The 24,173-nt window shown below is 40.2% G+C and overlaps 1 protein-coding gene across 3 annotated transcripts in view; it reads right to left on the reverse strand.

The window, feature by feature from the left end:
* ADAMTS18 (ADAM metallopeptidase with thrombospondin type 1 motif 18) overlaps positions 1-24,173 on the reverse strand; it is a 99,551-nt gene that overhangs the window by 57,273 nt on the left and 18,105 nt on the right. For 2 of the 3 annotated variants that reach the window (XM_044987846.1, XM_044987845.1), the window contains one exon: positions 5,487-5,769. In XM_044987846.1, coding sequence (XP_044843781.1) covers positions 5,487-5,769 — 283 coding nt within the window. Of the gene's footprint in view, positions 1-5,482; positions 5,770-24,173 lie in introns of those variants that run through there. The other variant, XM_044987847.1, reaches the window with a different exon arrangement.

The following is a 24,173-nucleotide window of genomic DNA, read 5'->3' on the forward strand; positions in this document are numbered from 1 at the left end:
AGTTTTGGAAAGGGTTCAAAACGGGTCATTTTTATGAGCAGTTTGGTTAGATAGTAAAGTATCTGGGGAATGGAGCCCTAAATGAATTTACAATATTGTGCAAGAGCCAGGTATTGATTAATATGGCCTGTAAGATGGTGAGTTCTTCTAATACATTATTAATTAAGATCTGATTCATTCTTCTTTAAGGAAAAAAACTGAATACAATATGCAATTCAGAGAAAGGAATAATCTAGTAAAATGAGTTTCATGTGCTGTAGGGGAAAATACTTAGTATTTCTGCCTGAATAGCTATATCCTATTTGACCATTTTGTCACCTTCTTGCACATTGTGCATTGACTGCAAACACAGCATATGGGCCAGATTCTGCCTCCCTTAATAAATGCTTCCAAATAGGTACAGAAACTAGATATGCTGCAAAAGCAGAGTCCCTGTGTGCCTGTATTTTAACTGGCAACAGCCCCCCATGGAGACTCTCCACACAGATTACTCCTGCTTGGAGCACAATATTCAGAGAGTGAAAAATAATGACCATTGCTGGATCAGAAGCCATGTGCATAAACATGCGGTCTATACTTCCTGAGAAATAAAGCTTGGCATGCCTTCTACTTGTGTAGGGAAGGACTGCAGAGTCAACCCTCTCTCTGGGTTTTGAGGAAGCCAGAATTAGGGCAGAGAAACTTTGTTCCATACTTTTCCTGCTTATGGATTTTCTTGCCTAAGCCTATTTGCCCCTGGCAACCAGAATTCAGCCCACTGGTCACTATTTGAAAATGCTAGTTAGATAACAGGAGTTGTCCTTGCAAATCTTTGTGGCAAAAGGGATGAAACATGATATGAGCGATGGAGCCCCAGGTAATTAAAAAATGTAACAACAACCGTTGTCTAGAAGCCCTGCCTGTGACTGTGTCTGACAGTTGCTCCAACAACAGAATTAGGTTGGTATCTACCTCCTTCTTGGTCACACGGGGACACCAGGAATCCAAGGGAAACAGGATGGTAAGTAGGGAAGCTTATTTGCATCAGTTGTCTATCCCAAAATCAGTTTCATTTAAGAGTCTTCTAAGGCAGGCCATCTCAAAGCTGAATAAGTTATGCTCAGATGGAGCTTTGATCTATGGCCTCCCAGGGCTTGTGGTGGTTGGAATGTTATACTTGTTTAGTTGTTACTCAGACTGTACATTCTTGGGGGCAGGGAGTGTCTCTGTGGTCTGTGGTTGTACAGCAAGTAGCACAATGGGGTCCAAGTCAATGACTGGGGCTCCCAGGCACTACAGATATTACAAAAAGTAAATAATAGTAATAAATGCTGGACTGGTCCTTAATATTCTAAGTGAACAAGCTGTAGGCAGCAATATGCTGTTATTGAGCAGATATGAGTTGTAGCAATGCAGTATCCCTAGTGATTTACTTCTGACAATTCATTTAATCAGAACTATATTTCAAAACATGAATGAATGAATGAATGATGTTTTAGTTATAATATCAATCAAGCATTATTATCCTGTTAACAATGTAGAGAAGTTTCCTCTTTTGAAAGCATGTAAAGACATGCATCACCTAACAGCGAAATGCATAGCTTATTTCCCATGTAGAGCAATTCCATGTTTAGGAGGCAGTACAAGTGGTTTGCACTTGATTCACAAAAAGTCTCTTTTATATTTGCCTGTACTGTAAGTGGCTCTCGGCAACACTGCCGAGACTCATCTCCCCTTTGCACCTGCTTTACTACTACTAAAAGTTATTAAGAAGCAGCAGCTCTTCTCAAATATGATTTACGGAACGTGATCTGTTCAGCTCTTGTGCTCCAAACTATTTAGCCTGTGATGACATATCTGAAAGATGGCTGACTGGCTCCACTCATGCTTACAAACTGCACGCTCAACATAGCTACTAAAAAAAGTTAGAAGGGTTAAGCTTTAAGTCTTCAAGCATATACCTCTGCAAGCAGCACTATACTAATAATCTCTTTTCCTATACTGCAAAAATGGATTGATTCATTCCATTTTTGCAGTATAAATGGAATGAATTTATACTGCAAGCTGGGTCCCGGTCTGTGCCATTGTGTATTTGGCACAGGGATTTATTAACTCTGTTGTATAGGCCATCTACAGTTAAGGTTGCCTGGTGCATCCCATTAGAAGACCCTGTTTTGGGGCTGAAATTATCCATGCCAGGTGTCTACATGAGACTGAAATGTTTTGGAGCGTTCCAGCTAAAATGGTTCACCTGTTTCCTAGAATGTGGTAAAGGAAAAATACATTGTTTTGCCTATAATAAAAAAAATATTGTATAACCATGTAATTGAGAAACTCTAGAGCTACCACCACCATTGGTTGGAGCAGGGACATGGCCCTTCTGCCCATGACATGCCTTTTGCCTGTGCTACCTTAATTCAGCCCCCTTGTGCATATGTATTATACTACAGGCTTTAATTGTATCATCACATCCTATTTTTTTCCACAGGACCCCTGCCTCATTCAATGCCCTGGATGGACCTATTCTGGGGATGTATAATGAAGATGGCTGTTGTATGTAGGACCCCTTGCTTCATTTGTTGCAGAAGTTGGAAGATCTGTAGTGAATGAGGCAGGGGATGGCAGGAGGAGAAAGGAAGGTCTCATGTTTAAGGCTGTTGAATGCTGCCCTGGAGAACTGTGGACTTGTAGTCCCTGCTCTGAAGTCCCCGTCCCTGCTCTGCCACAGAGTCCCTGTGTGATACTGGGAAAGTCACTTCCATCAAACTTTTCACAGGTGGCCACTAATTGTGTGTTGCTCATTTTATATAGGCCTATCTTGAGGCCATGGAGCTGAGCACCTATTGAAGTCAATGGAAGCTGCAGTGCCAAGTACTCTGAAAAATCAGGCCATGGGCGCATAAGCTTGGGTAACCAAAATTAGTGGACATTTTTTAACCTCAGCTCTCCATCTTCAAAATGGGGACGGTGATACCACCTAGTTTCACAAGGCTGTTGTGAGGATTAATTTGTATTTGTGAAACACTATGCTACTATAGCAATGAACACCACAGAAAACTCATGAGAAAATTAGTAATTCTGTCTTCAGAGCAGAGTTTGAATAGTGTACAGTGAACAAGGCATGAGGCCCTGGATTGAACAATGAGAAGAAAACAAAATATTGAACAGCTTCTCATTAAGTGAGCACTGTCCATCGTGCACTGAATGAGGCAGGGGTCTGATGGAAAAAAACAGCAAGTGATCATATAATTAAAGACTGCACCATAGTGCATATGCACAATGGGGCTGGACTATGGCTGTCTGAGCAACTATCATTCTAACATTTCCTAACTTCTGAGTATTTGACTTTGCAGCCTTAATGTTCTTTCAACATAGTTTTCAGGTGTTATTTATATAAAGGTCTTGTTCCTGATTCCTGTAACCCGCCTGATTCCTGCACGCAGCATCATTAAAGTCATTGTGCTTGTAAATTTAATTCAATCACTAGTAAAAACGTCAACATAACTGAAAGCTTAATTTTGTGCACTTAACATAGGGGTGCTCAACCTGGGATCGCAAATAGATGTCAAGTACCGATGGCCGTCCTATATTGCTAAACAGGAGGGAGCTATATCCAAGCTACATGAAAAAGTAAAGAAACCACTGCTTTAACAAACAGGAGAAAGGCCAGTGAAACTTATTCAGCAATATAAGCAACTACGTACCTTCAAAGTGTAACCAACCCCCGTACAGCACCGCCTTTCCTCTTTCAGTACCATGTTTGGATACAGATTCAGTAAAGTACCATTTTTACTTTCAAAATCCTGTTAACTTTAATTGCAAGAGCATTAGCCACAAGTCCAAATTACTCCTGCTGTGTTGTCTCCTTGAAAGTACAGGGAGTTGTGAGTCCTTTCTATCCCTTACGTGAAGGGATAAAGGCCCACTGATTAGGACTTTAGCATAGGGGCTGGGAGACTTGGGTTCCGTTCCCTACTCTGCTATAGACGCCTTCTGTGACTTTAGACAAATCACCTACCCTCTGCACATCTGGTAAAATGAGGAGAACAGTGCTTTCCTACCTCAAATGGGTGCTGTGAGGATAAATGTATTGACTATTGTGAGGTGCTAGGGTACTACAGGAATAGGAACCATATAAGATAAAATGGCCAGCATGGAAGAGCCTGGAACTCTCTCTATCAAAGCCATCAATATCATACAGGTTTTGTAATCAGTGAACAACCTTTAAAAAAATGCCCTGATGGTCATGGAAAATGAGAAGACCATGAGCTAATGAAATATTCCTCACTTCACTTTCTAAAGTAGCCCCTGCTGTCTGCCATTCACATTAGTCATTGTATAGCAGTTAAAAAAAAGGATTGAAACAGGATGACCATGGGTTTGTACAAGAATTATGTACTGGGGCTTCTTAGACTAGGGGAGATTCAGCAGGAAGGGGAAAGAAAGTAGCAGAGAGACCTGCAATATTGAAGAAAAACATGAAATGATTGAAAATATAAAGACTTCTCAATCTTTAAAAGGGTAATTCTCAACCAGATCAATATTTTCCTGCAGAACGCTAAGAGACTTTCACTCCTTCCTCCTTCACTTTTCTCTTCCCATTTTCTCTTCTTCTCTTTCCTTCTGTGTGTTCCTCTCCTCTCCATTCAAGACCCTTTTTTTATTTTCCCATTCAAAAAAGAACCCTCTTGTTGTCGTCCCCAAACTCAAGTAGGAATTGGGGAGGACATATTTAGGCTGATGCAACTTTTTCAGTTACTGTTTTCAATTGCTGGGGCTCTAGTCATGAAACTCAAATGAGAGGCAGATCAGCTTTCAAACAGAATCAAGTGAACATAAGAAATATAGCTATAGGATTCTTGAGCTTAGGAGCTCCTAAATATTCTTCAAGTTGAGGTCCTCATGAAGGCCTCACAATGGACCTTGGTAGGATAATGTAGTTTCAATACATTTTTAAGAGGTGACTCCAGAATTTTATTTAAACAATTTACTTGGGAGGTTCTGATTGAATCATCTCAGTTGCTGATTAATTCATTATCAAATGGTGGATTGTGAAAGACCTATTCCCCCTCTTTTGCCAAATCACTGATTCCTAATGCCCTTCCTCCATCTTCCAGACTAATCGCATAACTCAGATGAAGAGAAAATAGAGCAGGGAGTTGGTACTGGTAAAGTACCAGCAGAAAAAGGAATGGCCCATTACAAAATAAATCAGTCTCAAGAAAACCAGAGTGAGGGATCATCTAAGTTGAGCAGCACATTCCTAAGAAAGTCACTCATTGATTTGTGGTGGAGTTGTCATAATAGTGATGGACAGTGCCATAAACTTAAATGCATGATCCAGCTCCTTGTATCTGCCCTCCATTTTGGCCATTTCCTCTGTTAGCAATACTATTTAAAATACTCAGCTCCCATCAGAGCAGTGGTTACAAACCACACTAAAAGAAACACCTACAAGTCTCTAAGAACTACTATCTCAAACAAAGAGAGAAAGTTTCCTTACATACATTTCTTTCGACGTCCACAAAAATGCTGCTTTTGAAACCTTCCATGGTGGTAATCATTCGCCTGATCATCATACTTGTGGTGTGTGTGCTTTCTGTGATGACCCAGGGAAAAGTGATTGGAATTGGAATCTACTTTGTACCGGTGCACTTTCTCCTCTGCTGTCCGTTTGTATAATACATGAGGGTGATGTCCAGCAGGTGATGTGTAGTTGTGTTCCTGTGCTAGGTGCTGAGGTAATGGAGATATAAGGAATTCGTTCTCCTGCATTCTTATCAAACCTGACTAAAAAAAAAAAGGCAAATTAAAAAAAAGAACATTATATTTTGCAGTTTGACAACAATATATTTATGTCCACTTGTCAGCACTAGATTCCTTCTAAGTAGCTGATCCTATTCTCTTAATTGCAGAGTCACCTATACAAAAAGAAGCCTTTTAACACATTTTCAGGCTTGAAAGCTGGTTTTCTGGATATATAGTCATCATGTGCAGTAGAAGAGGACCAGGAAGAATGAGATTGTGCTGCATAGACAAGAAGGGAACAAAGATGGTTTTATGAAGCACAGCGTTCCTTTTTTTAAAAAAATAGCATACCTTAGAACATTGTCAAAGCAAATTATTCCATTTGGAATCTTAAAAGAGGTCTATACAATTAACAGATTCACATAGGAAACAACACTCTGTGACATCAGATTCAGGAAAATTAAATCTTTGAACCCCCTATTCAAATTGACAGCAACAGATTTCCTTAGCGGTTAATCTTCCATTCCACTTGCTGTGCTGCAGTCTGACTAATCATGGAACTCCATGCCCCAGCAATTTGCTTGCGTTCCAGAAGACTCTAGTCCAAGACAATGCTGCAGTTGCTCTCAAAGAATCTCAGAATCTTCATCTCTCACAGCAGAAGTTTAGTCACTAGGGTGGATCAGAGAGGAGAATTTTGTCCTAAAATATGAAAAGTCTCTGCCACTAATTGGCACTTTTTTTTCAACCTCAGCACAGAAACCCAGGATTGAAGGACTATGGTCAATGAATACCCTCTCCAGCCTTAAGGCTGTTCCTTCAAGACAGAGTAGACATATTAGTGGGGTGATGTTGTAAAGCTGTACTGGGGCAACCCGAGCCCTAAAGTTCTTGCTCTGTGGAATACATAGAAGACTTCAGGCTGCAGAGTTGTCAGTGTATCACCTTTCACCAGCACTAAACTACTATCATCACATTAAATATTAACCAGGATTGGTACACAATGTATATTAAAAATGAATACCGGTATATATGTATTTTCCAAGGCAACAAGAAAAAAACAACCCTCTATCTTAAAATGGTGTTCAGGCTGAGGGTACATTAGTAAATTAAGAGTAAAAACTAGAGGGATTTGTAATTATTCCAAAGTACTACAAATGCAGGAAATTCCAATGTATAGTGATGTTTTAAAGAAATCTGAGCACATTCAGGTATGGAAATGGAAAGGCAAAGCAGCTAAACAATCTTAACACTACCCTGAAAAAATGCTACTCAATAACAGTTTGATTATGATTAGGTCATTTTAGTACTGTGCTCCCAGAGAAGATGAAAATGATTTTTACCAACACATTTTGTGTTTAGCACATTTTCCCCCTTTCATTGTGACTAGAGGGCAGAGTTAAGGTTGGGGAGAAAAACACTGTATTTTTCATACATTGACTATGAATAAAGCTACACATATGCTTAAGTGTTTCCAGGATCAGAGGCAGCATCAGAAATGTGGGTAGCAATGAGGAAGTATTTACATTCAACTCATAAACCAGTTGTGCTGTTCATTCCCTTGTCTTGTAAAAGCTGTTGTAATAAACACTCTTTTTTACCAAGTAAAAACCCAAGAGATGGAGGCAGCAAATATTAATGTGTAGCCAAGTGGGGCAAGAAAAAGTTTGATTAGATAAGTACATATGTAATATTACTTACAAAGTTTATTTTAGGTCACTGAGGCATTTTTGCCAAAAGTGGCATCCCCCTGAGAACCACTCAGCTCTATGAACAGCTTCCCAGAAGTATGTGCAGAGAAGCAAGTGCAACCACCCTGTATATTAGCACTCTCAGCCCATGATACCACCTCTCCTTGCAAAGAATGCTTTCTGATGTTAGATGGTGGAGCTATGCTCCTAGCATTGCACATTTTGGATATGCGTCATCTAACCCATTTTGAAATGGATTTTTTTTTTCTTACATGAGCTCCTATGTGGAGACTGGCTAGGACTTGAGGATAAAGAGGAAGAGGGACTTCAACCAATACCTGATTTCACCAGGGTGTTTCTTTGGGATTTGTGGACTTTCTGCACTTCCAGAGCTTCATTCCAGGAGGAGAATTTTTCAGAAAATAGGGAGTTGTACATGAAATCCTCATTGCTTTAACTGTAGTGTTTGCTACTAAGTTAATGCTATCATTGATATCAAATATATCCACAAGAAACAGATTTATCAGAAATTTTAGTTACACAGGTCCTTACTGCTCACCAATCAGACACCAGCCCTCTGACTGACATTCATTACTGTCTTTTTCCAAATAGAGGGAAAATAAGTGCTTTCCCCTTTGTGGTCAATTACCAATTATTATAGATGGACAACTCAACCAAGATTTTAACAATAACTCTTCCCTATAACCCTAATTGTGAGAATCTTCTCCTTCCCAAAAGTTGCTGTGAACATAAACAGAAATCATATTGTGATAGACATTTTTCTTCTTTCCTGAATTCAACATACATTCAACAAACATTCATCCTATATTTGCTCAACATATTATAAGGAAGAGGCAATAACACGTCTGTCAATGAAAGATCAGGACTGAGGAACTTCTCATATTGAATTTAGCTAGCTTGCTTGCCCAATTCAATGGACTGGCAATCTTCAATGGTCAGATCACAACAGGACAAGGCAATGCACTTCCGCATAGGGGAGAGAACAGATATTTTAATCCTTATGATTTATGTCATCAGATATTTAGAACTGACACAATTCAAATGCAGTTCGGGAAGAAGAGACCTTCCATGCAATCATCTGTTATTCAGCACTGATAACTAGGCATCTGCTAACTGATTTTACAACCTTCTATTGGAAAACAGAAACATAGTAAATCTGTTTTTTATTTCTCCATTTTAAAGGTTTCCACGTCTGAAATTACCCCTACAGGATTCATTTAATAAATTATTCAAACCATATGGAATAGAGGATTTTCTACATTTTCCTTGTAAGAAACTGTCCCTGATGTACATCAAGTTTTAGTCCCAAATGTAATTTCTATATTTAACATCACAAGGGTGGACTGAGAATTCCAGAAATGTGTGATGAATTGAATTCGGGCCCATGTGCTGAATTCATTTTGCTGCAAGATTTTGATGTGCTGAAACCAGTTGGTGAGTGACCTAAAAACCTTATACAGTCAGCCCTTGCAAATTTTTCTCCAGCAGAGACCAGGGCTGAATCCTCAAATGAGATGTACTCCCTTTGGGTTTTAAAGTAAATCAGAAAGGATTATTCCAATTGGAAAGTGTTATGAAAGATGAATAATATCTACTTTTTCTTTTTTCTGACACAACATCTAGTTTCATGCAGTCCTGCGGCACAGATCAGTCTTTATAAGATAGGTCGCTGGGTCATTTCTACAATTTGTGAGCAAGCTTCCAGTATTCATATTTAACTGATCTCTAATAATTCACAAAATATTGGCCCCGATCTCTCCTGCTTGGAGATGCACAAATTGGACTGGATTTCAAGTGGTCAGTTAGATATGTGGCTACAGCTCCTGGATTCTCAAGCAGCAACTACTCTAGCTTCAGACCTGATGTAAATTAGAGTAGCATATGGACTGCTCAATCTTGTGTTAGCAGGTTATGGTCCTCAAAGGGTATATGCCAGTTGAGAAATGAGCACAGATGCCTTCCCCTGATGTGCCTGCTGTTGATATAATCCCCTATTCCAGGTTTAAGGTGGGGAGCTAGCTATGCTACCTTTATGCTATCTGAGACTCTCCTATGCCAGAATAATTTCCAGATGGCTAATTAAGAGCAGGTCCTAGCCACTCTGCACTGACAGAGCAGTGCAATGGAGACAGAAATAAGGGGAGAGACTCTAGCCCAATCTCTCTCTTAGCTTGGAACTTTTTCAAAAGAACTATGAAGTTTAAGTGAAGTCATGAATTAAATCCAGTATGTTTCTCCTCATTAGCAACTTCAGCAGATGTGTGGGTATAACTAGTAAAAATTATCATGGATAAATGGAAGCTAGGTCTTTGCATTGCCAGGACCAGCATTAATATAAGTGCATACCCAATCTTAGCTTAACCATAGCTCACTGAAGTCAATGGAAAGTCTTTCCATTGACTTAAGCGTGTTTTAGATCCAACCCTTTAAGACGAGAAGGGGCAGGGCATTCTACATGGCTATGTCTACACTACAGTTTGTCTTCAAATTTCCCACTGTCATAGCCACCAGAGGAAGCAGTGTTACAAGTGTCAACATTTTCACCAAGTCCAAACAACACAGTGATTAAAAGTCCATGGTCCCCAGCAGACAATCTACACTTTCACTGTTGCTGTCACGAGGGGAGTGGCACCAGTTGAGAAGTTTGAAGAAAAATGCTTACCTAGGCAAGGCCCAGGAAAAGTCTTTGAATTAAATTTGCTACCATCTTGGTCCGCCAGAACCTACATTTGCTATCCTTCTGAAAACACTGTAAGGCCTATCTTCTCTCTCAGACCTTTGGAAAGGTAGATGATAGGATTTAGGATGGAATATGTAAGGAGGGAAGGTTGGCCTAAGTGTTTTACTAAAACAGCTCAAATTTCAAGCATCCAGTATTAGCTTGTGAACAAGCTTAAAACCAAGGATCATTCATAGAAATTATTCAGCAAATTCTTAATCAATCAGTCTATTTGCAGATAATTGACGAGGCAAAAAAGGTAACATTCATTAAATAAATTATTTCTTATTCATTGTTTGCTTAGTTCTTTGATCTGTTAAAGAAATGTTCAGTTTGAGATGTTTCTTAATAAAATTTTATATTATTGGGGTATTAACACTGAGGCATTTGTCCAAGATTTTCCTGGTAAATCTCAGAAGGAAGGGAAACCTCATAAAGAAAGCTGGAGATGGTGAATATAGAAAGCAAATCTGCTTTAGGATTTCTTCACTCATATTATATTACTATGTAGGGATTAAGAGTGGGATTTTCAAAAACATTCAGCATTGGTCTAATTCCACTCCTATTAAAGTCATTGGTACAACTTTCACTGCTTTCAGTAGAAGAGTTAGACCGAAGTTGAATGTGTTTGAACATCACATCCTAAAATGTTTTCTCTCCAAGAATGGGTGATTTGCATCTCATTGAAATAGCATGCAAGACATCTTGTATTCCACTGTGACATCAGAGGGAGTGGAGAATGGTCACCGTTTCACAGATGCCGTAGGACCATGGTATGAATGTACTACAGGAGCACACCTAGGGCACTGCAGCTGAGCTGTTGCAGCGTCGATACTTCCTGCATTGACAGAAGGGGGATTCCATCGATGTAGCTAGCCCACTGTTCCAAGAGGTGGTAGCTAGGTTGACAGAAGAATTCTTCCACTGACCGAAATGAATCCACAGAGGAGGTTAGGTCATCCTAACTATGTGACATAGGAGCAAAATTTTTCACAGCAGTGAGCGATATAGTTAGGTCTTCTAATATTTAGGTGTAGGCCAGGCCCTAGTGATATGTACTGCAGTGGCAGCTGAAAGACTCATCATCCTGGAGCGGACTTCTCAGAACTGTTGTTTTCTTGTCTATATTTAAAAACTGAGATTTTGAGATGGAGTCTGTTCCCCTCCCCACATGAGGAAAGCATTGTGGCTACAGATTCAATATTTCCATAAAGCCACCATCATTATGTGTTAATTAAATTACAGGCAACAGCTCATCCATATGCATTAAGAGTTACATCAGATTCATCATCCAGACACAGATAATGTGGTAAAAAATGAAACAATGTGAAATTCAAAACTAAGGACACAGAGGACAATCAAACATCTCAGCTGCAATAGCTGCTAAACAAATAAAACTACCTAGCACAGACTTATGTCAAGTACAATTACTTTTTGTATGATAACAGGAGCACCTTGACTGTACCAGAGTACTAAAATATATGTACAAAAACTTTCTAAGCAACAACAATTATTTCCTATAACACTTCATTTGATGTTACATTATGCATGCACATCTGAAGCTATTAAAAAGCCTATAACCACTTTGTTTTAACTGTTAGCAAATCCTGATATATTAACAGCAACACTGCACTTAGTGAATAAACAATTTAACATTGCATAGAGATGGATGCAATCAGCGTGAAGAATCTTTCTTAAGGGAGTGTTAAGTGTGAGCTCTTTTGAACCCATTAAATGTTCTCCAATGTTGCACACACTATTTCAAAAGGCAGTTGACTTGGGGCTTGATCCACAGCCAGCTGAAGTCAGTCTAAAGACTCTGATTGACTTCAATGGGCATAAGTCCAGTGCCTTTTGTTGTGTTACTTCCCACAACGTACAGTTCCTACAAAACAATATCGAGTCAAACACAGATTAACCATAACAAGAGATACAGCACATAACAGAAAGAGACTGAACTTAAAAGTACAACTTTCTGTTGTGCTTACAGCAAAAGGAAAAGATAAATGAAGAACTTCCCTGCAATAGAAACCTCCTGAGAGGAAAGATGATCTAAAATATATAGTTTTTCTTATCCAAAATGAGTAGATATCTAGCTGGGAAAGTACATGCATTCCTTGAATTCCCACCATAATAATATGTGGACACTGAAACATCACAGAATGCTCGCATGCTTTCTCACTCAGACTGGAGGGAAAGCTCAGGGAATGCTATTGGCTGCACTTCATCCTAGTGTCACTCAAGTTGTTGTTTTAAGGCCTGATTCTCTACTCAGTTTCTGGCCCTTTGGCACAGTCAGAAGGCACAAAGGGCCTCAACTGCCTATCAGAGAATTCCCTTGTCAGAGGCGAACTCCCTGCTGGCTCAGATATGACAGGTCTGGATCCTGTGTCTGCCCTCTGGAAGAGGGAGGCAGGATGGGGGCATAGTGGAGCTCCATAGGACCCTAAGCCAGTTGCACAAATTAAAGCTACCTGCCAGCAACTTTTACTAGCCTTATGGCCAACACTGTCCCCTGCCCCCTATGCTAGACCAGTGGTTTTCAAACTATTGTACTGGTGACCCCTTTCACATAGCAAGCCTCTGAATGCGACCCTCCCTCCATATAAATTAAAAACACTTGTTTATATATTTAACACCATTATAAATGCTGGAGGCAAAGCGTGGCTTGGGGTGGAGGCTGACAGCTCGCGTCCCCCAATGTAATAACCTCGCGACCGCTTGGGGGGCCCCAGTCCCCAGTTTGAGAACCACTATGCTAGACTGTGTGCAAACAGAAGGAGAGTTCTGCAAAATAACACTTGTACCTCTATGCAGGGGTCAGCCACAATGTGTAAAGGAGGAGAGCCATTGCTTCAAGCTATAGCCACAGATGGTGGTATCCCCCTCACAGAGATGGGGAAGGACCCAGGCCAGCAACGACAGCACTGCACTATCCATGCATTTGGAGCCTGAAAAGCTCATTGAAGTCAGTGGAAAGACTCCCATTGACTTCAGCAGATTCTGGATCAAGCCCTTAAAGGATGAAGGCATGACTAGAGCATGCACTCTCCCAGAAAGCCCCAGGGAGGTGCTAAGTCCCACTGAGTCACCCAGCATTTCTCTTCTGGGTTTGACCCTCACAGACATGTGGCCACCCCATCCTAACACCAGGGTGTTTAAAGCAGCCCAACACCATGTGTGCAATCCAGTAACAAACTCTCCCTTCTTTAGAGAGTATGTGATCAAACTGACTCTCATGCCTACTATATGCTTTGTGTTGGGCCAGATGGGTAATCTGAAAAATACGCATGACTGAAACGATACTACACACATAAGAGAAATCATTCAAGAAATTAAAGTGCAAAAAGAGATTAAGCTGATCTGGAATCCTTACATGTCATTATGAGGGCTGGGGTGCTAAGCACCTGTCGGGTCTGGGCCCACAGATGAACATTTTAGATAGCATAATCAAATCAGCAGATTCGGGTGTGGAATTAGCTTGAAGAAAATGAAAAGCAAGGTATCTGGCAAAGCAGAAAGTAGGAACCTACACTGCTGAAAGCATAGGTTAGGTGAAGCATGTTTTAGCCAGTGCAAAGCAGCCTGAGCAAAGTAGCAGTGGTAGCTCACCAAAGCTGATAACAAGCAGTCATTGCTACTGAACTTTGCAATTAAGTGACATGAAAAGGTAGTGATGGATAAACTTCAGTAGGCTTTGAAACATGGTTACAAATTTAAATTTTAGGGACACAACTCATGATTTTCAAAAATAGCAGACTAAAGCGAGGCTCCCAAACCCATATTTAGGCTCCTAAATGAGTGAGCTACTTTTAAAAGTACCAAGCACCCAGGAACTCCCTCTAAAGTCAGATTTCTCCACATACGTCATTTTTCAGAATGTATTCAAACCAATTTTTTCAAGAAATCTGGCCCGGGGTTTTGTAGGAGTGGACTCTCATGAGATTTCCAAGAGTACACTTGTCTTACTTGGGTGAGAGATTCTACAAGTGATGCTCAGAATTTTAATTTTCATTTAGATCTTGTGCCAAACCAGGTAATGCTAAGGCATGTGGGCATTGAAAAACACAGAAACAAAGAGTGTAAGTTAACTAAACTTTGCCTGAGTTTTTATGTTATGCAAACAAATTCATCCATCCCTCAGACAGAGTGTTGAGATTTTTGCACTGTGGGTAGCATTTGTTGATGATGATACCAGAATTAGGAAATTAAAAAGGCCAGAAGATACTTTCTTGGGCCAGGTCCTCAGCTGGTGAAAATAACCTCAGTGGAGTTATGCTAATTTCCAGTAGCTTGGGGGATCTGCCCCCTCCTTCTGAATTTTTAGGTTAACTTAATGTCCAACATGCACTATTAAAATATTTTTAACATGAAAGAAAAATGAGAGCCACTGGCCACCGATTCTGGATTACGAGTTGACTGCAGTCAAGTTTTCTTTCAAATCCAGATGAATCATAAAAATACTGAACTCTCTCTTCAAGCATAACATAGCTGACTTACTGCCTATATTTTTAAACTTTAAAATGTTAAGATATTTTAGCAACATAGCATTTTACTATCCCAAATCAATGGTCCCTGGAGAGTGGGACCTTAAAACAACCATTCTGAGTTCATCATGAAAGACTACTCTGTTCAGTTAAACTGCACAAAACGAGTATTATTCTGAACGTTTGGCAATTGTTGAACCAAGGTAACAAAATTGCTTGCCTTTAATTATTCCTATATGAACAAAGGCAAAGTTATCTTTGAATAGTGCCTTTGTATTTTTGCAGTTGACTGAACTTGTTTAAAACATCGTTGTGCCATCCTGCTTCTATCAACACGTAGCAAATACTGAAATAGTCTAATTTGCAGTTCTGATTAAGGTAATTGAACTGCCTCAGCAGTGTTTAAATATATTAATCTGACATTTATTGCAAGGTAATGATGACATATTCTAGAAATAATACTAAGATTATTGCTCTGCAGCAAATGCAAATTAGAATTCCTGCGCATATCTATCTGCACCTCTTATTCCTTACAAGCAGACTAAACATTAGAAATTACATTATATATATTATAAAAATTGTACTGTAAATGTGAACAAGTCTGACAGATTGCATCCGAGATTATATGGATCATTAGTGATTCTATCACAGGTGGCCCAGCACAGCAGTCTGAACACAAGCAAACTTGCCTGCTGAAACCTATGTTTCTCTTGCTTGTTCTAATCCAATGGATCCAGAAGTCAATTAGCTATGAGCAACAGATCCAAGTTAGGTTTGCAGGGGCGGCTCTAGACATTTCGCCGCCCCAAGCACGGCGGCATGCCGCGGGGGGCGCTCTGCCGGTCGCCGGTCCTGCGGCTTCGGTGGACCTCCCGCAGGCGTGCCTGCGGAGGGTCCGCTGGTCCCACGGCTTTGGTGGAGCCGCGGGACCGGCGGACCCTCCGCACCAGAGCCGTGGGACCAGCGGACCCTCCGCAGGCATGCCGCCGAAGGCAACCTGCCTGCCTGCCGCCCTCCCGGCGACCGGCAGAGCGCCCCCCACGGCTTGCCGCCCTAAGCACGCACTTGGCGTGCTGGGGCCTGGAGCCACCCCTGTAGGTTTGACAGTTATACAGGTTGTTGGGGATGGACTGTTTAAGCAAGGCCTCAGTGACGACAAAATAAAATCTAGATATTCTATTCGTTATGACAGTTCTGAAACCCATTACAAAACAAACAGGAAACAGTGGGATTATTATATGAATGTACTAATGCTTCACTTACTTGATCTGAAAGGAGACAGTGCAGTATTTGTCAGGTGTTGTCTTACAGCTGATTAATTACTTATGGTGCATCAAGAAAACTAGACATAAGGATGCAAGTTAGCGAAAGCCCTGATCCAGCAGCCCATTTAAAGATGTACATTAGTAAATCATTGGGACTATTCATGTGCTTAAAGCTATGGATATGCTTGAGTGGTTTGCTGGATCAGGGCCTTTAGGTGGTGCTGACAGGGTGATTAGAACACCACCTTCCAAGAGACTAAAATTCACCCGTTCCAGCACTGGGCTGGTGCACCATTTAAGTCCCACTCAAGCCCTCCAAACAGGACTTAAATGAGGCATAGGTCTTGTGCTGGACCTCTGAACAGGGCTGAATTTCACCCACAATAAAACATATGCTATGAATTATTCCATCCACCCCCGTGAATAGGTGCAACAAAAATGTATTATTAGGATTATATTTCTTTGGTGTGTATGGCTGACAGTTCTCAAATGGATGGAATACATCTGTCCTAATGGTTTTTGTGATGTGTGCTATTAATGTTATATTCTCTTTGTGAATTTTATCCTCTTATAATTGTTATAGACATAAAAGTAACACAAACTATTTGAAAATAATAAAATAGAAAATGAACAAGTTAAGCTAGAGAATTGCTGGCAGATGTTAAAGACCTTAGTTGCAAATACTTTTACATAATGCCTATTTAGCATTCATCAGAGGCTTGCTTTAATGTTTCCAAATAGGAATGTGTTTCTGCATCAGAAATGCAATCCCAGACATTGAAAATCAGGAGTCAGGCTCTGCAGAATCATGGCTTATAAATCATGAAATGTTTTAAAAATAAAAAAAATAGTGGTTCTTCATATTTCCCTTCTGGTTCCCAAGCCTTTAGGGGATTTTTCAAGTTTTTCTCTACAACCAGGAGGACTAGAAATGTACATGTTTGTTATTATTAATTATTATTGTTAGTGTTTGGGTTTTTTTTTTTAATGACTGCTCAGATTCTCAAGTAACCACCTGATTCCAGCAGCTGGGGGTTTAAGAAAGATAGCCAATGTCAGGAGACTCATCATCAAATTGTGAGATCTGGCAAAACTGGAAGTGACTTGGCTGCCTCTCTCCCCATGACATGTGACCAGGAGAGGTGCTCGTACTAGAACTCCCTGGATATAACATAAAAGTGGCTTCTGGCAGTGCACTGTCTGTGAAGACAATGGGGCTCTCAGTCCAGGGCTGCTTTAAATTGCGCCAGCTGCAAGGGCACCAAGGGGCTGTTCCTGCAGCTGAGATTGCCAGAGCACAAGGGTGCTTTGGCCTCGTGTTCTTTGCCTCAGCTACATCCTCTTTAGTGAAGGCTGCAAGATGTGGGCAGTGTAGGGCCAGAGTGGTACACTGCTAGCTGTTGGCAGAGAATCTGGGCCAGGGTCTGCAATGAAACACATCCAACTAAACTCACCTAATTTTATTTTTCTAGGAATAGTTCAGCCAGCTCCGATAACTATGGATTCAGGTTATGTGTGTGTGTCTGGGGGTATTACTTATTAAGAGGTTAAATCAGTGGTTCCCAACCTTTAAATTTTTGTTGTTGCTGAAACACCCCTTGCCATGAGTTTGTTACACCAGGCAATGGCCAAAAGCCACTCTGTGGAGAACAGGTAGGCCTGGAGTATCACCCATAAAACAAGTATACCTGGTTTACCACCACCCTGCCCCCCGGAACAGAGGACACATGGAAGGGAAGCATGGTTCAAAAATTAGGGCACTAGCCTGGATCTTAAGAGAACCACATTCAATTCCATGTTCTACCATACAAAGTCTATGTGATTTGGGCGAGTCACTTAGCCTATCTGTGCCTCAGTTTCTCCCTCTGTGAAAAGGCACTGCCCCCCTAATCATAGGGGTATTGTGAGGAGCTCAGATACTACAATGATGGGAACTATATATGTACCTAAGATAGGTTATTCCACTTCATATCCCCCACACAAAGCTAGCTTACTTGGCATCTGTTTAGGGAGCCTCACTTTCACTCCTTCTGTTTTCGTGTAATCACCCATGTGAAATAGCATACAACTCTAGATGCAGCTGAATCCCATTTTGATTTTGAATTCTGATAGAGTGGTAAAACTTTCTGTTTGGATGCAATTCAAGTTGTGCTAAATCTGCAGGGCACAGCACCATTATTTTGCTGAAGATCCACTAGTTTAAAATAAGATTTCATCCCTTTCTCATGGCTTTTCACACTGAGAAACCTGTAAAATGATAGCTGTATCTTTTAGATATATGGTAAGCCACATAAACATCTTATAACATCCAGATTTTAATACAAAGCATGCACTGGAATAAGGAAGTTATTTGTTAAACTAAACTGGGTATGTTTCATCTTGATTCTATGTCACGAACACACCTCATTTCTGAGAGAACAATTTGCACCCCTAAAATATGCCTTTCTAATTTTATGTGAGCAAAATGATTTGTGGGCACAAAGAAGAGTTCTTGCACCTCGACCTTATTTTACCCAGAATCAAGTAGCTACCACTGGCAAGTAATTAGATGTGCTGCCACAATTCAAACACAGGTGCAAAATTACAGATGCTACTTCAGATCACCCTCCGCAAAAACTGCCCCATAATAATTGAAATGCAGGATGACATGGGCCAAATATATCCCTGGTGGAATTTTGCTGTAATCAATTGAGCTACTCTCTGGGTAAATTTGGCCTATTCTGAGGATGTATTTAATATTAGTGTACCGGAAAACTCTGTAAGAAATAATTTTCAATAAAGTGCCAGTGCAACAACATCTGTAGTATTATTAGATTTAATATTGGCCCACGTTTGCAGCTGGTGAAAATCAAGGTAGTCTCATTGAAATCAACTGAACCACACAGTCTATTCCTGCTGAGAATCTGGCCCAGAGTATCTAGATAGGGGCTGAAACCACATCATTCAGATCTAAGGCCATCTCTGGATTCCTAACACTCAAAGTTTACAGGTTTCAGACATGTGGTTGTGATTCAGACCCATATAATAGCCTCTTTTTTTAAATGCCCCACAAGACCAAGATGGTAATGAAAGGGTACGTTCAGTGTAACATATTGTATTGAGTATATGTCTGTGACATTCTGCAACTTTTACAACATGCTGTTTGGCTGGGATTGTTGTTATGAAAAGTGTGATAAACTGTGTGGGAGCATTTATGTATTTCCTTTCACTGAGTTGAAGAGATCAGCCACATTGAATCCTATAGAGATTTGAAGATGGGAGGAACAGAGGATGGAAAAGAAGCTGTGTGGAGAAGATAAAAGTCCCCTTTTCTACAAAGGTCCATAAGCCAGTCCAAGAGGGGAAGTCTTTAGTTCCCATTGCAACGAGCAAAGCTTTGTTAGATTGTTTGGTTCAAGCATGTAAACTGCATTTCTTGTTAAAGCATTTACACAGTAAAGTGTTTCTAAATGTATTGTCTGGTATATTGGGTTCCCAAAACATGGACCACCGGTGCTCTGTGGAACCTGCAATGATGCAGGAGACTCCCAGTGCAGGGAGAGAGAATGATATGGATAAAAGTTGGGAAACAATATTTTTTTTCCAAGGGAATCTCTCTGTCTAATAGGTAGAGATGGGCAACATTTTTCTGCCAACACTAATGCAGATTTGGTGAAACTGAAAAGTTTCACAAATTTGTGTCAATTTCTCTAAATTGTTTGTTTAGGGGAGAAAAATCATGTTGACACTTTTGAAATTAAACATTGTTTTTTTATTCAAAACAACTTTTTATTTCAAAATTTCCTTTAATTTTATTTTTTTTATTTAAAATGTTAAATACACAAAATCAAAACAAAATGTTTCATTTATGGGTGGAGCAAAACAGACTTACATTTTTTTTGGACGTTTTGGTTCACCAAAAATTTTTGGGTTGGGTTCAATTCAAAAGTTGTTTGTTTTGGGGGTTTTTTTGGGGGGGGGGAAGAGGTAAACAATTTTTCAGAATTGTCAGCTGACATTCATTATTTGCCCAGCTCTAATAACAGTTTGGTCTAAAGAAAAAAAGAGATCGATCTACTGGAAAGGTTTCTAACTTCAGTACAAATGTATGGAAGTCTCACCATCTATACTTTGTGTGGAATTTGTGGACAGCTTAAAACAGTGAGGATCAATGTAACAAAGAGATGGGTTCAGGGCAAAAATAGTCAAACCTGGAGAAGGATCCAGATTTCAAACTCCCTACAGTATTCTGCCAATAGTACAATTGTGACATAGGTTCAGATACTGAATATCCTTAATATTCAGTGGGTATTCAGAGGCTGGGGGTTTCGGCCCATCTCTCATGTCATTATTTGGGGCCCAATCCTGAAGCCCTCATATGTTGTTTAATATCACAAATCCTAACCCTGCATCTTGATTGCACTCTTTAATATGGAGAGGAACAGGGAAAATGTGAATTCATGTAACTTTACCTCTGTCCTGCCAGTCTATGAAGAAATTCCACCTTTTGCTTTACGCAATATCTTCCTCATCCCTGAAAATGTATTAAAATGTATCTTTTAAGAACACTTGAGAATTAAAAATCTTCAGCAGAAACACTTTGGAGACCAAATTTCCAAAGTGTCTAACCTTCCATCTGCTGAACAGTCATAGGTCAGGAGAAGGGATAAGGTTCCATGCAGCTGGGTAATGAGCGTCAAGGTCTGGAAGGCTTTGGAGCACTGGGAGAACTGAAGGCAGTTGGAGAAGCGCTGCAGGGCCTAGCTGCTGAAGCATCTGGAATACCTGGCTGTGAATCATGGTGTATTCAGTGTGCTAGTAAGGAAAAAAGTCAGTGTGCCAAAGCACTCCAGTGGCCTACGAATGACAGACAAAATGTGAAAAATGTGCATGCATAACATTGCACGTCCAAGTTTAAAGGTGAAAAAGGCTCTGCTCAGCTTTTCACCTGCAAAGATCACTTGAACAACATATTTGCATCCACCCTTTGCAGGTTCCAACATCTGCAACGACTAAGGCTCTGTCCGTACATAGGCTTTGTGCACTGATGTACTCACATCTGCATAACCATCTGCTTCAATGCAAACTCCCATGGTAGGAGTGCTATACTAGTGTTAAAAAGGACTTGCATTGGTTGGCTCATTCTGGTTTCAAACTGTGGTGCAAGAAACTCTATATAAATCTCTAAGACTTTCACATGTACTTTAAGTCCACTAATAACCCATGTGTATGCAAGCATTAGAATTTCTACTCACAAAACCCTTTGCCATCCATGTGTTTTGCAGGTGTCAGTCCAGCATTTCTATGTGTGCAAATGCTAGAATATTTAAAGTGCACAAGAGTTTGGCTTTATAGTGGGTATATGCACCTGCAAAATGTGGGTGCCAGTATGTGTGCACATAATTTTACAAATGTGGAGACCTCGGAGAGGCCTAGCTGAACATTTACTCCAGCATTTTTGTTTGTGCATCCTTCTTTGGATGTGTACTAAATACTACACTTCCATACTATTTCTGGTTGGAGAAACTGAATATTAACCTCAAATACATATTCTGATTATAACAGATAACTATTTAACCTATTGTGTTCATAGTAATAGTCTAGGAGTAGAGTGCCTAACTCCCTCAGGCACCCTTGAAACTACTAGCCTTGGAGCCTGCACAACATTGCTGAGGTAACAAAACAATGTCAAGCCTTCTGTTGTAGTTCAGTGGCACTTGAATCATTGTGGACAAATCCTGTTAATTCAAGGCCCCAGTTAAGCCCTGCGTTGGCACTATGTGGAAGGAGCTATATGCCAGCAGAATGGATGTGGAGAGTGGTGGTCTCTGCACTGGCCTAACAGGTATCAATGGAGGTGTGTTGGGAGCAAGGTGGGAAAGGGACCACTGTATCCATGTTTGCACAGATCCGGTGGCCCTCCCACACTACAAGGAAGCTACCACTGCTACTCCAAGCTATAGGCTGGAGTAGCAACACCTGCAGCCCAGGTCCCAGGTTGGTGGTTGGATGGATTTCACCTCCTCACTCTAATACCCAACACACCACCCACCCAAAGGCAGATTATTCAGTCTTTATCTGGCTAAAGTGAATTCCATTCTCATTTACTTCTACTTCAAATGGGACTGCTGGCATGTGAGAGGCAAAGCAGTGTTTGCCCCTGTGTGTTTTGTTCTGTGATCTTTAGTCGTGCTGCTAGAAGTGCAATTCTGTTCCATCATGCCACTTCACAGCATGAATTTGCTCAACTTAATGTGTCATGACTAAAGATGTGACTGTTCAGGCAGTCCATCTGGAGCATCAGTCATTTATTCCACCTTTTCTTCTTTCCAGGTGGTAACATAAACAGAGGAAAATCCAGAAGGACCACTTGTTGTGAAACATTTCCTCTCTTCACAGCATACACTCCTCCCACAGTATAAAACCAGCAATGCGAAAGTTCTATGGAAGTAAATTAGTCACAAATAGCACCCAGAGGAACTGAAATGCTTTGAATGTATACCATATAATCAGGAAATGCCCACCCTCCTTATCTGTCAGGAACAAGGAAATTAAAAGCAGTGTAATTTTAAACTGCACTTCAGTTGCTATGAATCAATCAAAACTTTCCTCACTGAGAACCATCATGCAGTAGGAGTAGAGTGAGATAAGACTGGGTTTAAACTACACTCCCCATCCTGTTGAGAGTTTCACCCTGAGATACCATATTTGACTGTCTCCAGTGCTCCTATTTGTATTTATACATCGAATTCACCAAATGGATTAGAGTGGGCCACAGATTCACATTCTTTTTAAAAATGTGTTCTATCACTATGAATTCATATGAATTTGCCATTCCTAAATATGTCTAATTCTTCATAAATTCCATTAACTGTTACAAGATTAATTAATGGACTTTTTATGGTTCCTTTAATATACATTTTTAGTATTCCTTGTAGTAATAGCAGTTTATATATATATATATATATATATATAAATAAAATTATACACATATACACACACGCACGTGTGCACACAGGCTATTGAAATGCTTAACGATTGGCTATGCATCAATTCAACTACTACAAGGAGAACATTATGCCCAGCAAATCATTGTTTTAATGGAGATATAATTATGTGTGTAGAGAAAAAATATTTTTAAAAACATTATTCATTTTATTCTGGTGATATACCAATTATGTTGACTGGCAAATGATAACAGTGCTGAGAAGCATTGCATGAGAGTTATCTACAGACCATGTTACACTCTTAAAGGGGTTGGATACCAACAATGTGCTGTGGTTTGCAAAAGCAAAGGATTAGCACTGATCTGGTATACTAGGTGCCATTTAAATATATATCTCCATTCATATTAATTAGCATACCAGATGCATAGTCATTATATATATATATATATATATATATATATATATATATAGGCTAGCATTTAAACCTTTACTGAATATATGTAGGGTATCCAGAGGCACTAAAGCGGTCACATGGTTAACTAAGAGGATGTAGCATCTTGCAGGACTTCTAGGTGCTTTTGTGTATGGAGATTATTATGAAACCTAATACCACAGCCAAATGCCCTGTGCTTGTCTGCACACAAATGTGCCCAAATTTAACCCAGTTTGGAAACAGGGCAAAGGAAATACAGTCTATTGATTTATATCATGAATATATACTGGTTTATATAGCAGAGTCCTTCTCTCTGGAGCACTCATACTGAGTGTTAAGGCAGCAGTAATATTCTCTTTCCTTCTGTTTTTCCTCTCCACTTATTAAAGTGTCATGTTTACTTTTTCACTTGGTAATCTTTACAATTATTCAGTGATACATCTGAACAGCCACAACAACCAAATTCAACTCCTCCAAATTCACTGCCATCCTGTTTACTGTCAAGTTATTATTCTGGATACCACAAAACAGGGTTTCAAGAAAAGGCTTTACCAAAGAGAACCAAACCAATAGTCAGGGTGACTCATCCGAAAGGCCACAAGCATGTTGATATAAGGTTTGCAATGTAAAGCTCATCATGTCCCAAGTCTGACTGACCCCCAGATTCAGCTCACCATTGTAGTCTGTCAGCCTCTCTCGCTGACTCAGTCCAGACTGTCCTTACAGTGGTATTTATTCTGTCACACGGGTTTATGGAGAGAGCAGCCCTTTGTCACTATCTGATTGGTGCAATATAATGTTCAATGACACTTGCACTGAATGTGTGCTACTCGGCCAAGCAGGAGCACCACCAGCTTTTTTGGTGCCCTACGTGGCGAAAGGTCCCGCCCCTAAAAATACCGCC

Source organism: Mauremys mutica, chromosome 14 (genome assembly GCF_020497125.1).
Source record: "Mauremys mutica isolate MM-2020 ecotype Southern chromosome 14, ASM2049712v1, whole genome shotgun sequence".
NCBI classification, from domain to species: Eukaryota; Metazoa; Chordata; order Testudines; family Geoemydidae; genus Mauremys; species Mauremys mutica.